Source organism: Ochotona princeps, chromosome 12, assembly GCF_030435755.1.
Source record: "Ochotona princeps isolate mOchPri1 chromosome 12, mOchPri1.hap1, whole genome shotgun sequence".
NCBI classification, from domain to species: domain Eukaryota; kingdom Metazoa; phylum Chordata; class Mammalia; order Lagomorpha; family Ochotonidae; genus Ochotona; species Ochotona princeps.
In genome coordinates, this window is record NC_080843.1 from 65,338,167 (window position 1) to 65,354,293 (window position 16,127).

At 49.2% G+C, this 16,127-nt stretch overlaps 1 protein-coding gene across 2 annotated transcripts in view; it reads left to right on the top strand.

Moving 5' to 3' along the window:
- SPATA13 (spermatogenesis associated 13) overlaps nt 1-16,127 on the top strand; it is a 144,471-nt gene that overhangs the window by 57,734 nt on the left and 70,610 nt on the right. The window contains exon 2 of one of the 2 annotated variants that reach the window (XM_004577578.2): nt 13,415-15,154. The exons of the other annotated variant lie outside the window; for it this stretch is intronic. Within the exon in view, the coding sequence (XP_004577635.2) occupies nt 13,574-15,154 (1,581 nt within the window). The 5' untranslated portion in view covers nt 13,415-13,573. The remainder of the gene's footprint in view (nt 1-13,414; nt 15,155-16,127) is intronic. 2 annotated transcript variants of the gene reach the window in all.

A 16,127-nucleotide genomic window follows, 5' to 3' on the forward strand; every position in this document is an offset into this window, starting at 1 on the left:
TGCTCTCACTCTCCTGCCTTCCTACTCAGTCTTCCCACATGGATTTTTTGCAGACATTTAACTTCAATGGTTTGATACTTCACTAAAAGCAGAGCTGCTGGTGCCATTGAAGCAGCCTGCTCTCCCACCCTAGCACAGAGGAGATCCTAGGAGAATCCCACATCCATCCTGGGGTAAGAAATGGATGTGTCTGGGCTGTAGAGTGTAGCATGAGGACTGCAAAGAAGGGAATAACAACTGTGTTGCTGAATTCGGAACCTCGGATGCATTCTCCTACAGAGAGGTTGCAAATGGGAGTTGGATTCCATGACAGCTATATTCTAAATGGTCTATGTTATTAGATGAGCTGATCGAAGGTTGCAGTATTGTACATTTTGGCTATAGGGCAGTAGCATGTTCATACAAGTGACCCTTTAGAATATAATTTGTTCCTAAAATGTAGGGTGCTGGAATTTCCAACTTCTGGGCAGGCTCTAAGTTACTAGGGAAGACAATGGAATGAAGGGAAGGTCTAACGGGAAGAGAACAAGGGAGACAGTTCCAGGCTTGTCAAGTGCACGAGCAAGTCCTGTCACCACAAGGGTTGTCTTTCCACTGATCCTCGGACTATAATTTTGTAAAATGAACTGTTGTGCAATTGTTACAGTGCAATGTATGAACCACTGTCAACTATACTGATTTATAGTATCTATCTGGATGGATCTTAGCAACCCACTGGTAACTCATGTTTTGTTACCGGCAAAGTTTGGTGGGTTTATTTCTCAACTTAGTGTAGAAAGAAGAAGCCGAGAATTGGTTGCAGGCAGAGTGACTGTGAGAAGGAGGAATGCAAAAGCACCTTCTGAGAGGGATCCAGGAGATGGGGTGTCTCCTGAAAGGAAAGAGAGAGAGAGAGAGAGAGAGACCGAAATTTCTGGAAGCAGCTTATCTTTTTAATGGCTCTCTGGCTCCTCCTTGTCTGAGCAGGAATTTGCAGAAGACCTACCCCCTTGGTGATCTGTAACTGATTAGAAAATGGCCAGGAAATTCCTGTGTTGTCCACTTGAAGACATTATTGGGTGACTGACAAAGGGTCACCTTCCCCACATCCAGCGGATGTGCAAACATGGGGAGTGAGATGGCAGCCCAGGAAGAATGGCCTCCCAGGGTTTGCACCTCGGGCCTCACGCTAGATTTTAGTGGGCTCGGAAGGCCTCAATTTTGACTCAGACAAAAGTTTAATAATTCAAGTATTCAGATTACACAACATATGCACAAAGTGTGACAATACTTGGCACGAAATGGAGCATTTTATTCTGAACCCAAATATGAATGCTTTCAACTCTAAATTTCTAGACTAACAGCTGCATAAAGTGGTAATTTTTTTTAACAGCTTAGCAAGAAAAAGCTGTAGCTTTATGAAAGAAATACTTGAGGATTGTCCTTGGACGTTTTCTAGTTAGAGCTTGCTGACTAACATGAAACCAAATCATGACAGTTATTAATATCTCATTTGGAAATTCTGTTAAAACTATTTTAAGTATATTATGAAGCATTTCTTTATCATATTTTTCCAAGGTGGAAAGGAATCTTTCTTTCCTTCTTTCTTTCTTCCTTTCTCAAATTTATTTGTTTGAAAGGGAGAGTTATAAAGAGCGAGAGATCTTCTGTCTGCTGCTAGACCGGCCAAAGACAGGAGCCAGGGGATTCATTCAGGTCTCCCACATGGGTGATGGGGTCGAAGCACCTGGGGCATCTTCTGCTGTTTTCCCCAGCACGTTAGCTGGAGCAGAAATAGAACAGCTGGGCATTGAACCATTGCTCATATGGGTTGCCAGTGTTACAGACAGCAGCTCAGTGTGCTGGAGTGGTGGCCCCTTCTTTATAACATTCTTATCACATTAGCTCAGATGGACATTGTGTGTATTCTGAGTATTTAATTTATACTAAAAGTTGGTAGGTAAATTGATTTCCCTGTTAAAATGAAATATTTGTGTTAGTTAAAAAGTGATTGATTTGAACATAATTATTAACATGTCATATTTACTCTTATGTGATAATAAAATTTTTTAACTGAATATTGAAAAAGTCACACAGTTGGATATGCTGTTGCAGTGTTAGAATCATCATTAAAGTGAACCTTCTACCATTGGATATTGCAGCTGTTACTGATTTTTTTTATTATCAGTACTATCCAACAACTAAGTGGATCTTATCTTTTTTTTTTTTGAGATTTATCTATTTTTATTGGAGAGTCAGATTTACAGAGAGAAGGAGAGTCATAAAGATCTTCCATCCACTGATTCACTCCTCAAGTAGCTGCAACGGCCGGAGCTGAGCTGCTCTGAATCCAGGAACCAGGAACTTCTTCTGGGTCTCCCATGTGGTTGCAGGGTCCCAAGGCCTTTGGTCTCCTCTGCTGTTTTCCCAGGCCACGCACAGAGAGCTGGATGGGAAGTAGAGTAGCCAGTACATGAATGGGCGCCTATATGGGATCCCAACGACTGCAGGAAAAAGATTAGCTAATTGAACCATCGCACTGGGCCCAAATCTTGTTTTTAAACCTAATACATTCTAATAGTTCCAAGGAAACCACTCTAAGACTACTTGCTGGCGTGTTCGCAGCTTTCAGCGCTTTTGCATTGACTGTATTTCTTGTTCCTAATGCATCAATGGCCACGGATGTGCCCAGCATCCTGCAGGTCATAGGGCAGCTTCCACAATGTGTTCTGGCCTCAAGTGTCCAGTTGACAGTCCTGACGTTTGCACAACAAGTGCGTTTTCCTCATCCATCCTGCAGTCGCTCAACTGAGGGCATTTGAGAATGCAGCTTGAAATACAGCTTGGTTGCTGCATTCAAAGAATGTTTCAGAGCTGGACATTTGGCCTTGTAGTTAACACAAGTCCTTTCCGCACCACAATTCCGACTCCTTCTGCTAGCGTCCTGCCAGTGCAGGCCTGGGATGGGAGGCATCGGTGATGGCCCATGTGGCTGGATTCCTGCCACCTGTGTGGGGCGACCTGAATCAGTCGCCAACATCAGTCTGGCCCAGGCCTGGCCACTGAAGACATTTGGAGAGTGAACCAGTAGATGGAATCTCTGTCTGACTTTCTGCCTCTTGAATAAATGTTTTTTAAAGTAAATGAAAAAGTTAATAAGAAAGAAAATTTCAAACTCCACGTGGAGATTAGTACAGAAACAGATAGGGAACGTAAGAGTGTGACAGAGCCTTATGCTACGTTCCAGTGGGAGCTCTGTGCAGGTTCCTGGAGCCCGTGGCGTATGTCTGAACTGGATAGGAAGAGAAGAAATCCTTTAGAACAAATGCATTTGAATTCACAAAGATTAGACAAAGCGCTCTCAGCTCCATCTCCAGGTATTTCAAGCAGAGAATCTAACACAGGGCTTTTTTAAAAATTATTTAATTATTTATTTATTTATTTTAATACAGCTGAGAAGCAAAGAGAGGCAACGAAGCAACACAGGCAGGCCGTAGCAGGAAGGTGCATAGCTGGCAGGACAAAAGCCAGTGTTGTGTTAGCTGTAGCCAGGAGCTGCAGCCCCCTGGCAAGACCTTGACCCTGGGGATGGGAGCAGGGAGCTACCCACAAGGGCTACAGTCAAAAACGAGCTGCAGCTACTGGAAATATCCTGTGCAGAGGAGAAGAGAGGAGGGCATACCCGGGAATCGCTCCTGTCACCTACTGCTGCTGCCTGCACCCAAAGCCAACGTTGCAGGATCGCAGTTCTCTATAATAGAGACAACAGTTCTACCGCAGGAAGACAGAACAGAGAGGTAAAAGGCATGGCCCTCTGAAAAATAAATAAATAAATAAACCCTCCATGATAACCCAGCACAGCCGAGCATCAGAGGCCCCCAAGAATATTTCAGCTATGTACGAAATGTATAGCTCATGTGTTGGGCAATCATGCACCTATCACATAGCTTAAGAAATAAAATATTACACGTAGAATTAGAGTCAGAGAGAGAGAGAGAGATACAGCGTCTTCCGGAGGTCAAAGAAGTGGCCAGCAATGCTGGGATGTAATATCATAGCTCCTTTGCAGTGTGGGATGAGGATGGGTTGGGGATGAGCCATGTCCTAACATTGAGGACTGGTCAGGAGGCTAGCGTGTTGGCCAGGTGGAAGGTTCTAGGAAGTACTAAGGCAGTGGTGACCATCGCTAAGCAAGAGGTGCTGAGCTAGGTGCACAGTGCAACTTGTCACTTTCTGAAAAGGGAAGGGAAAGGCAACATCTCAGAGGACCACAGGACAGCTGTGCTGAGCTGTGCTGAGCTGGGGGCCCTGCCTGCCTATCTTCCAAGACCCTGGAGGTGCTTGAGTATGGGAAGGAACCCTGCCCCGACTATGTTTATAATTACACATATAACACCTTCAAGAAAATTGCTCCTCATCACGTACAGAAAACACATTGACAACTTCTCTTGGCCATATCCAAATTGCCAGCATGGTACATGCTGTGCAGTTAGGAATTGTGTATTTCTGGAACTTTCCATTTAGTGCTTTGGGGCTCTAGTTGACCACAGATAACTGAAATTGCAGAAAGCGAAACAGCAGAGAAGGGGCGCCAAGTGGAGCAGCAAATCCCTCCATCTCATTGGACTGCAATGTCCTAAGCTTTCCAAGTGAGGAGTTCAGTGTTCTCTAAGGAAGGCTTTGTGTTGAGGCACAGCCAATTAAGCCACCACTTGCTTCCCTGGCCTCCCAAAGCTCCGCTTACCACCCGGCTCCCTGCCAATGTGTCTGGCCCACATGGGACATCCAGACGGAGTTCCAGGCTCCTGATTTGGGGCGGGCCCCGCCTGGGAAGCTGTTATGCCATTTGGAAAGTGAGCTAGGAGATGGAATCTCTGTTTCTGTCTTCTCCTCTCTGCACCATACTCCCTGTTAAAAAAAAAATCTTTTTCAAAAGATTATGTCTTTATTTTTGTTTGTAAGACAAATTTACATAGAGGAGAGACAGCAAGAAAGATCTTATATCTACTGGTTCACTACCCAAATAAACACAATGGCCGAAGTTGAACTAATCCAGAACCAGGAGCCAAGAGCCACTCTTCTGGGTCTCCCTTGTGGATTCAAGGGGCCAAGCACTTGGGCTGTCCTCTACTGCTTTCTCAGGCCACGGGCAGGGAGCTGGATGGGAAGTGAAAAAACTGGGATGCAGTCCAGCACCTATTTGCAATATTGGTGCCAGCAGGTTAATGATTAGCCCGTTGAACCACTGTGTCAGCCCCCTAAAATAAATATTTCTTTAAAAAATTATGTTCTAGGGCCCGGTGGCGTGGCCTAGCGGCTAAAGTCCTCGCCTTGAAAGCCCCGGGATCCCATATGGGCGCCGGTTCTAATCCCGGCAGCTCCACTTCCCATCCAGCTCCCTGCTTGTGGCCTGGGAAAGCAGTTGAGGACGGCCCAATGCATTGGGACACTGCACCCACGTGGGAGACCCGGAGGAGGTTCCTGGTTCCCGGCTTTGGATCGGCGCGCATCGGCCCGTTGCGGCTCACTTGGGGAGTGAATCATCGGGTGGAAGATCTTCCTCTCTGTCTCTCCTCCTCTGTGTATATCTGGCTGTAATAAAATGAATAAATCTTTAAAAAAAAAAAATTATGTTCTGGGGTGCAGCCAGTTGGGTTGAGTTAGGCTTCAACACCCAATTATCAATATGAGAGCTGGATGGGGGGGTGGGACAGATCAGACCAGTCCACTGTACATGCTGGCAAGCACAGAAACCAGGGCTGGGGGCCAGACCACTGGGGATTATTGGGGGTCTCTCTGACTGGGCTGCAGTTCCCAATGGTGTATGTGGGGGCCAACTGTGTAGAGGGCAAGGTTGGGCTGTACTGCAACACCCATTGGTTTGCGTAAGAAATGGGACTGGAGATAGATCTGACCTAGCAATTGTAATTACCAGTGTGAATGTAGGCAGATGTGGGTGACAGAGTGATCTGGACCCCCGTACAGGTGCACATGCAAGAGATAGGTCTGGGATCACTTCAGACGAGATTTGTTTGATAGTCCCCCCAACGAATCCATGGACTCAAAATTCCAACCACGGGGAGAGTGGCAGGACCTGTTGCCTGGCAATGGAGTGCATGTGTCAGAACTAGACCTCCTCAGTGACTTTGATGGAGCAGTGGACAGCATATCCAGAGGCACATGGAGGATATGTCAGACCAATGGAGCCTGCAGAAGACACCTGATACCATAACAGAGGAAGGAAGGCAGAACAAGTTGGTCAAATACCCCAGTGAAGCATGACAGCAAATTTCTGGGCCAATGGAGACTCAGAGGTGGATTGTGTCAGCCATTGGATCTTGGAAGGATTTCATCATCCATGGGTCAGTGAGATCGACAGCATTTCAGAACTATTGAAGCCATTTGAATAGAATTCTCAGAGAATGCTCCACATCGGGGACCTTGGGATGACATTAGGTGGCCGTTCCTATCCCCCGGTGCTGAGGCTGTTGAGAGGTTGGGTGTGGCTTCTGCCTTTATCTCTCCCCTTCCCACAGACACAGGAAGAAGGAAAAGAAACTGTGGAAACAATGATGTCACCTACTTTTTTCTGATCCTGGACCCCTCCCACCCTAATCAACTATGTAAACATATAAACATCATCAAAAATAAAATTTCAGAAAAATTGTTTCATTCCCCAAGGCAGTATTCTGTGGTGCTGTGATCTGGAGTCTGCCTTTTGCTGCTTTAGGATTTCTGATTTTAATGTCTGCTTCCAGCGTCACATTTATGGCCGTTGATAGGAACCTCTCACAGAAACCTTCTTGTTTGTATATTTAACCTGTTTTGCATTCCTGAACTTCAAATGTCAGTTCTAGCTTTGAAATTGCTGGTCTGAATTGTTTTTGCTGATTTTTCATACCAGTCAACAGAAATGTTCTGTTCTGGAGCTCAGACACCACCGTGTCCGGCTTGTCGGCACTGGGTTTCACAATTTCCCAGCTGAAGCTGTTTCATGTGGTTCTGTTCATAGTATCTATGGCAGAGCTCCCACGATTTACAAGGATAGCTCCAAAACCACTAATTGAATCGCAACCCTTGTTGGTTATTAGAGGTCAAAGTATTATTCCTAAATAATGCAATTTGGTATGTTACTCAGAAATTCCAGGAAACAGCGCCTTTTTTCCCCTGTGATTTCAGTTTCATTCCAAGCAGCACACAATAATCACGCTGTTCAGCTCCAGAACAGAATACTAAGTCACTCATCTTGTCAAGTGTTGTTCCAAATAGGAGCTCAGTTTCTGCACGTGTCTCATGGAATCTGAATCTTACAGGGTGGGTGTTGGGCCTAGCAGTTAAGATGGTGTTTGAGACCTTGCAACCAACATGGTGTTTGAGTCCTCTCAACCAATCACTGAGTCTCCCTGGGTTTGAGTGTTAGCCGCATCCTCTGTTTCGTCTTCCTGCTAACGCACCCTGGGAGGCGGCAGGTGATGGCGCACCGTCCATTTGAGAGCCCTGGATTGGATGCCCGGGTCCCAGCTTCAGTTCGGCCCCGCCTGGATGCCAGTCACTGCCGGCGTTTGTGGAATCAATCAGTGGCTAGGACCTCTCTGTGTCTTGCCTTTCATCTCTAGAATTGCTAGTGCTGTGAAAACTTGATCGTTTTTACTCTAGAAAGGCAGTGTTATGGAGTGGTGATTTGTTACCCTGGTACAGATAGAGATAAGAAGGTTAATTATTAAATGTTCATTTTTAAAATGGCATTCTCTCGCTAAGATTTATTCATTTAAAAGGCCAAGCAACAGGGGAAGCTGGGTAGCAAGAGAGATAGAGATTTTTTTTTTTTCTGCCGATTCACTTCCCAAATGACCACGTGAATTTTGGATGAAGTGGGCCATCTCCCACTGCCTTCTTGGGTGCATCAGCAGGTAGCTGGATGGACAGCACAGCAGGCAGGACCCCAACTGGCACTCCAATGTAGGATGACAGCATTGCAAGCAGCAGCTTACCCTCCTAGACCCTGTACTGACCCCGTGAAACTTCGCATCACGGTAGATAACCTGAGTGTGCAAAGTACAGTTCTTATTCATTTATTTTGTTTGTTTTTTGGTACAATTTAGTTGGCACTGGACTCCCCCTTCCGCCTCCCCCAAGTTCCCTCCCCCTTCTCTTTGTTTTCCTCTCCAGGTTCATAATTTGTGTCTTTCATGAATTTTCCCAAGTCCATCGGCAAAGCACAGTTCTTGCCCTCAGAGTGCACTCACGCGTTTTGAAGGAAGCCACGGAAAAGTGTCACTAAAATATGTTTTGATGAAACAATTGGGTGAGAAATCTAAGCAGAGTAAGGATCTCCTTCTTTTTAGAAGGTTCGGGAAAAGACCTCCAGGAAACAGGATTGATGCCAAAGAAGCATTGGGTGTTAGAGTAAGATGAGGTGAGCTTTTTTTAAAAAAAAAAAAATATATTTCTTTTTATTGGAAAGGCAAATTTGCAGAGAGGAGAGACACAGAGGAAGAAAGATCTTCCATCCACTGGCTCACTCCTCAAGTGGCTACAGTGGCCGGAGCTGAGCCAATCTGAAGCCAGAAGCCAGGAGCTTCTTCCAGGTCTCTCATGTGGGTGCAGGGTCCCAAGGTTTTGGGCTGTTCTCTACTGCTTTCCCAGGCCACAAGCAGGGAGCTGGATGAGAATTAGGGCCGCCAGGACACAAACCAGCACTCGTATGGGATCCTGTAGCATGCAGGGCAAGGACATGAGCCGCTAGGCTACTTCACCCAACCCTAGGTGAACTTTCTAAACCAGTTTTCACCTTGCTTTCTACTGCTGAGCCATCTTGCTAACTATAGATAAGTACTTCAGAGTTATTGGAGAAATGGAACAAGAAATTGAAATTTGTATATACAAGCATGGTTCTGCTTACTGTAAGCATTGGCCAGCCCAGTTTGTTAAGAACTCTTTCTGCTTCAGCCCTTGAAGTCCCACATCGTGGGACACTCCTTAGCCCCTTGGCACTCCAGACAGCTGCCCACCCCGTTGCCTGCCTCCCAGTTGCACATTTCGGTCCCAGCCCCTGCTCTTCTACTCACACCTACCACCGCCTGGAATTGACCCTGACCCTGCATAGGGCCTCATATCCATTTGAGGTTCGTGCTTAAGGATGACCAACTTGGTTGACACATGCCTAAATGTTGGCACCTCTGCTGTTATTGACAATGCTGAAGCACAGATTTCTGAAATGCCTTCCTCAAGATGCATGTGACAGTGCTAAGATTGAATTTAGGGGCAGGCGTGTAGTATAATAAGTTAAGCTGCCGCCTGGGACTCCCGTGTCCCATATAAGCATCAGTTTGCATCTTGGCTGTTCCACTCCCCATCAAGTTCCCCTGCCAGTGGCCAGACAAATCAGCAGCAGATGGTCCAAGTCCTTGGGTCCCTGTACCCATATGAAAAACCTAGAGGAAGCAGCTGGCTCCTAGCTTCGGCCTGGCCAAATCCCAGCCATTGTAGCCATTTAGGGAGTGAGCCAGTGGATGAAAGTATTCTCTCTAACTCTGCCTTTCAAATAAATAAATCTTTTAAAATCGTATAGAATTTAGTTCTAACTCCATAGAAGATTCTGAGACTTATCCAGCATTTAATCAAGTGCTTCTCTATATCTTCTGAGTCTTGATGGTCAGGTTGGCCTGTTCTCCCTTGCCTGTAAGAGATCTCATGGTGCCCTCTACTTCTGGTGCCCGTAAATTGTCTTTGTCCAGCTGAAGTACAAGACAGGGATAGGGCCTTGTCTTCTGCATCCAATGCACTTCGTAATGAGACCATTATTACTACTTAGTAGGCAGTCATCAATGTCTATGAATGGACTTGACCATTGCATGAAACTCCCTGGTTCCTTTCAGGGTTCTGAGACACAGAGACCACCATAGTCACTACACCTTCCAGAGCAGGTGAAGGTAGACAGATAACACTGGTGCCACAGTGAGGGCGGCCACCCAGCACCTTGACCTTACTTCAGGAAAGACTGTAAGAGTGAGTCAGAGAAGAGTGCATAGTGGATGGCAAGTGTTTTATTGAGAGCCAAGCTACACACTCCATAGGAGAGTGGGACTACTCGCAAGGTAGTGGCCCTGCCTGAACTGCTTGTAACATTAGACGGGCATTCAATAAAAGGGGAGACTATTTTCTACTAGAGGGATGTGCATTCTAGAAAGGGAGAGGGATGGTTTTTCTGAGAAGTCGGTGGAGAGGTCCCCTGGGATCGAGTTCCTGCCCCTCTTTGCTCTTGTGTTATGGCTTCTGGCAGGTGTGTCACTGAGCATGTGGAGGTATGACAGTGTAAGGAGCTGCAGGTTGATCCAGCTCAGCCTTGGTGAACCTGTTATCTTCCCAACAAGGGGACCCAAACTCCTATCTTACAAGTCTCGAGACCGCAGGGCCTCTTATTTCTAGGTGGCTCAGTTGCCTCCTCTGTGTCCCTTCTCGCCACCAAAAGTTGGGTTGATTCCAGTGCTGAGCACAGATTTTCCACTGAACCTCAGTGAAAAAATGATTCAGGACGGGTTAGGTCACTCATTCAAATGCCCCCTGTAGTTCCTCAGGCTCCTGAATTTCTTTCTCTTGACTTTCAATGTCTGAGTGCATGAGGCAGCCCACCGGTCTTTTGACAAATGGCTTGACTGATGGGCTGGTGGGCTTGGCTGATGGGTCTTCCGCTTGGCTGATGGGCTGAGTCTGCACAGCCTCTCTGGTCCTGGACAGAACCTTCGACCCCTGGATCTGGCTCTCCCTGGGAATCTGGCCTCACTGTCTCTCTACATGAAGGCAAATCATGCACTTGAAAGGGGTGATCTGACCTGGGACCTAATTGCAGGGTCTCTTGCTGCCTTCCTCCCCTGTTCCCCCCTCTTCTGCCTTTGTAAGTAATGCACTTAATTGGCATCCAAAGACTGCTGGCTCACAAGTCACTGAAATGGCAGCCAAATACAGCTTGGGGTACAAATCCCAGCTGTGCCTGCCTCCCCATTCATTCATTTATTGCAGTCCAGAATGGCATAATCTTTTTAGGGTAGAGGGGTCATTGTAGAGCACCCCTGAAACCAATGAGTTAACTTGCCTAAACATAAATTTGATATCACAACAAATGCAAATCATCGCATTGACCTTGTAGATGTGTGTACTCAGCACTTAGAAGCCTGATGGTCTTAAGGACCTCACTTTGGGGTTTCGCACATGGCAAGCACTTAAGAGTTGACAGCCTTTCATGATTGGTGTAGTCTGTCATTCTTTCACTCACCAGTCATTTAATGAGAAGAGACAGGCTGCCACATTATGGCACTGCTTGAAAACTGAGCAGGTGTAGACCTGATGGGAAAGGTTAAGAAGAGCAGCATGTTCACATTTGTTTATCTGCTCATCTGAAAGTCAGAATTATGCAGAGGAAGAAGAGACAAAGAAAGGGCTATCTTCCATCTACTGGTTTACTCCCCCAAATGACCACAACAACCAGGTCTGGGCCAGACAAAGCCATGAGCTCCTCCCAGAGCTCCCACTTCGGTGCAAGGACCCAAGTACTTGGATCATTCATTGCTGCTTTCCCAGGCACGTTAGCAGGGAGCTGGATTGGAAGTGGAGCATCTGAGGCTCCAAACTGCACCTGTATGAGATGCCGGTGCTGCAGGTGGCAGCTTTACCTGCCACATCACAGCACCAGCTCTGCATATTCGCTTTCTGGAAGAGAGCAGGCACACGGGTGTGTGGGAGTGCACACAGCCACAGGTTAGAATGGGGGGAGGACGTAGACAGAGGTGAAAGAGCAGGGCTTGGGGCCGGTGCAATCCTGGCTAATCCTTCACTTCCAAGTGCGGCATTCCATATGAGTACAGGTTTGTGTCCCAGCCTCCCCACTTCCCATCTAGTTCCGTGCTCGTGGCCTGTGAAAGCAGTGGAGGATGGTCCAAGTTCTTGGGAGACTCCTGGTTCCTGGCTTCAGATTGGATCAACTCTGGCTGTTTGCAGAAAATAAATCAGTGGATGGAAGATCTTTATCTCCTTCTCTATCTGTAAATCTGCCTTTTAATAAAAATAAATAGTAAAAAAAGGAAAAGGACGTGTTACGTAAAAACTGCACTAAAATAGCAGGGCTCCAGAGACCAGAATGATGATCAAACCAGACTTTTCTTGAGATCTGCTCCCAGGGGAGGTTCACTGGTCCCCTAGGGAGTGGGCCAGGAAGTCGCACAGGACTGAGGTGCACCTAGCCTAAGTAGTGGTGATGATGGAGTTTGAGATAAAGGTTTTTGTTGTCTTCTGATTGGTTGGCTCCATTTAAATGAGTCTGGGGGTGGCTATCCTCAGTGGGAACTTTCAGCGCCACCTTGCAGACAGGTGCCTTGGACGTAGACACAATGGAAGAACAAGGTCAAGGTGGAAGGGAAGGCGTGGACAAAGATACTTCCCGGAAAGGGCGTGAACACAGACGAACGGGGGGAGGGCAAGGACTCAGGTGTGTGAGGGGAGGGAGGAGCACTGTGACCCGTGTGTCACTTGAGTTCTTGTGTCTTGCTGTCCTCCCGTCTGTCCATTCGCTGGCCAGTCAATCTCACCAGCACTGGTTTCCTTCACAAAGCCTGTCGCTCAGGCTTTTGTTCCTGGTCTCTGCTGCCCAAGGTCACTGCCATTACAGGCAGTCTCTCTTTATCATCCTGGGAAATCTTCCCCTGCTTGGACAGGGAGCAGCTGGCATCCAAGCCCCTGGCACTGGCAAAGATGGTGCATTAGCTGTGCTGAATTTGATCCACATACACACAGAGAAGGAGAGACAGAGAGCTAGACAAACCTGTTGCTTCACTCTCCAAATGAGCTCAACAGCCGGAGCTGGGCTGATCCAAATCCAGAAGCCAGGAGTTTTTTTTTCCAGGTCTGCCATGTTGGTGCAGGGGTCCAAAGACTTGGGCCAGCTTCTGCACCTTTCCCAGGCACATTAGCAGGAAGCTGGACTGAGTGTGGAGTAGCTAGAACTACACCCAGGACCCACACGCCCTGCTAGCACTGCAGGAGAGAGCTTAGCGTGCTCTGCCATGGTTCCTGCTGGCCCCCACAGGCTGACTTTCTAATGTGACCTAACTTGATACAGGGTTGGGAGGACATTGAAAAATCACTCCATTTCAAGTCAAGACAAGACAGTCTTGCTTATACAGTGCCTTGGTGTATTCATTCTGGTGTTTGCAAATGTTTCACTTAAACCGCTCTGCACGCACTCAGGATTTTGCCATCCTACTGAATGCAGAGCTCCTATGTTTTTTTGTAATCTTTTTCAACTCACTGTGGAATGAATCGGGGCCGCGAGGCGGAGCGGAGGAGGTGAAATTTCATTTTAAGGCAGCTCTTACGTGATCAGCCCTTGGTAAGCAAGGTGAAGAGGGCTGTGTATATGACATTCCTGTGTTTTCTGCCGCAGGTGTCAGTCTCCTCTGAGGAGCCGGATGCGCCCAGCAGGTGTGCAAGCCAATCTGATGGCCTCAGAGATGAGGGGCGACAAGTGGAGCCGGTGGACTCATACGTACGCGGGGGTCTGAGCCTCGCTGCCCCGTGGCCGTGGGAGCCCTGTCCCAAGAACATGACTACGGCCCAGAACGGCCATGGGCCAACGGCGGCCATCACCTGCTCCGCCGCGGACTCCCGGGATCCCAGCACCGGGGCGAGCCAGAACGGGGCGTGTGGCGCGGACGCGGAAGAGCAGGGTGCCAAGCTCAGCCCCTCCAAGCTCGTGCGCCTCTTCTCCATGAGTCGGAAGAGAACGAACGCTCATGCCGAGAGACCCCGCTCCATGGTCCTGGTGGGAAACTCCTCGACATGGAACGCTCTGGCCTCCTTCCGGAAAATGGGATCCTTCAAGAAGCTCAAGTCCTCGGTCCTGCAGGGGATTCAGAACCGAGAAGGGTCAGATCCCTGGAAGGAAGAGGCAGCAGAACGCGACTCAGCCAAAGCCCTCGCCAATGGCGCTGTGCCGGGAGGCCCGGCCGGCAGGTGCTCCTTGTCCACCCTGGCGACGGAGCCCCTCAAGACTGGGGACGGCTGCGGATCGGACTGCTCGGACCCCGAGGACACGGACGATGCCTTCCAGAGAAGTACCCACCGCTCCCGCAGCATCCGCAGGGCCTACGGCCTGGGCCGCATCAGCTTATTGGACGCAGAAAAGCCCCAGGATTCCCAGCACCCCGGCCGACCCCTGTCTCCGATCCTCCAGGAACCTGCCCTATGCGAAATCCTAGTGAAGGACTCCGAGAACGACAGCATTGCCTACCGCAGAAGCAAGAGCACGGATAACCTGAGTTTCCTGAGGAAGAGCTCCTTCAAGCGCAAGTCTGCCTCCAACCTGGCCGATCTGCGTGCTGCCGCTGCGCACGACAAGCCGCAGGTGCCGCAGCGGACCCTCAGCAGCTCCTCCACCGACTCGGACAAACTCGGCGGCTCCGAAAGAAGGACCAAACGTTGGAGGAGCCCCATCAGAGCCATGGACTTGGACCGAGTCCTGAAATTTGTGAGCAACGTGACCGACGCTGCTTGGAAGAGGGAAGGCCCTAAAGGCGCCGCCCCTGCCCCTGCCGAGGCCCACCCGAGGCTCGGGCTGCACAGCCGGCTGCATGACGACTACTCTCGCCGGGTGTCCAGCTGCACAGAGCCCGACCGGCGGTGCGCGGCGTCGCCCGTGCGCAGCGTGCCTGCGTCCTTCCCTCCGGCCACCTGTCACGATGCCCGACTAGACGTTGACACGGCTGTGTTCCCCCTGGAAGCCCAGAGCTCAGGCCCAGCGGACAGGAATGGCCTCCGCACCAGCAGCAGCTCCTCGTCCAGTCCTCTGGCCTCAGAGTTGTCGAGCCAAGATCCCGGGGAACCACGCTCTGGCAGCAGGTTCACCTTTGAGTCCGAGCAGCCTCCTCCCACCCCTCTGAGGCCCACCACGCCCAAACCCCCGAGCCCTCAGAGCCCAGGAGCGCTCAACTACCCCAGCAACCTCAGTGCGCTGTCGCTGAGTTCGGTGGAAAGTGAAGGAAAAGCTGAGGACCCTGCTCAGCGCGAGGCAGGGCCTGCCACCTGCCAGGATTCCATGCCAACCACTGCGGGCATTGATGAAAACAGCCAGGACAGTGGCTCTGGGAGCCACCCTCAGCCGAGTCCCGTGGAAAAGAAGGAGGAGGTAAGGGCCAGGGCACTTCCTGCAAAGGAGTTGGCTGTGGCAGGGGAGGCTCCCAAGCCGCCCAGGGACTGGTGGGTGTGCCAGGCTCGTGGTGTCACAGTGGTTAGGGGGAAGGGGAGTTATCACCTTTTCCGAGGTTCACATGCTTTTGAAGTGAGTTCCTCTCCACACGTGACTACTTGGAAACGGCATTCTGACTCTATTCTTTCAGAAGACTTCCCCAGCAACCACTCTTTGCTGGATTATACAGGGAGGGAGAGCGGAAGACCTCCTCCGCTCTACACAGCTCTTAGGCACTTCTGGAAACAGCCTTTATTACCCGTTGTCGTTCTGCTTTTATATCCTGAGTGGTTTCTCTGCCTTTTGGGACAGACATGTAAATGAACTTGTGTGTGTTAGGAGAACATGATCTATTCTGCTTCTGTTTGCTTTCCTGGAAGTGAATCAGGACCAGGCGGTTTGGTCCCTGCCAACCCCTGAATGGTGCTTGTTCGGAGAGGTTTGTACGATGGTTATTGTGCTTATTTTTAGAGCAGGACGTAAGTACCTCGTGCGTGGAGTCAGGTCGTCGCTGTCAAGGCTGCCGGAGCAATGTTCTTTTTGTAGCTTCCAAACATGCAGGCAGCTTCGCGCTGTCCAACTTTTTAGTAACTACATTCAGCAGTGTTGCCTCTCGGAGCTGACGGGGTCGGGTGGCACATCCTTGTGTCATTTATTGCAAGGATTCCTCATGAACATCTTGAGACTTTCTGTGGTGTCTGCCATGGAAAGCAGTCCCCTGGCAGGTGTTCCTTCCCATCCTTTCCTGGAGAGAGACCCTCAGCTTGGGCTTAATGCCTGACGAGTGACCGTCCAGTGTTGTATACAAACTAAGAAGCCAGGACGGCCCAAGGACTGGCCTGTGCTGTGGAGGTATGCAGGCAATAGAACCTCTCCAGGGAGACCTAGAGAGTACAACTGTGACAGGGAACGT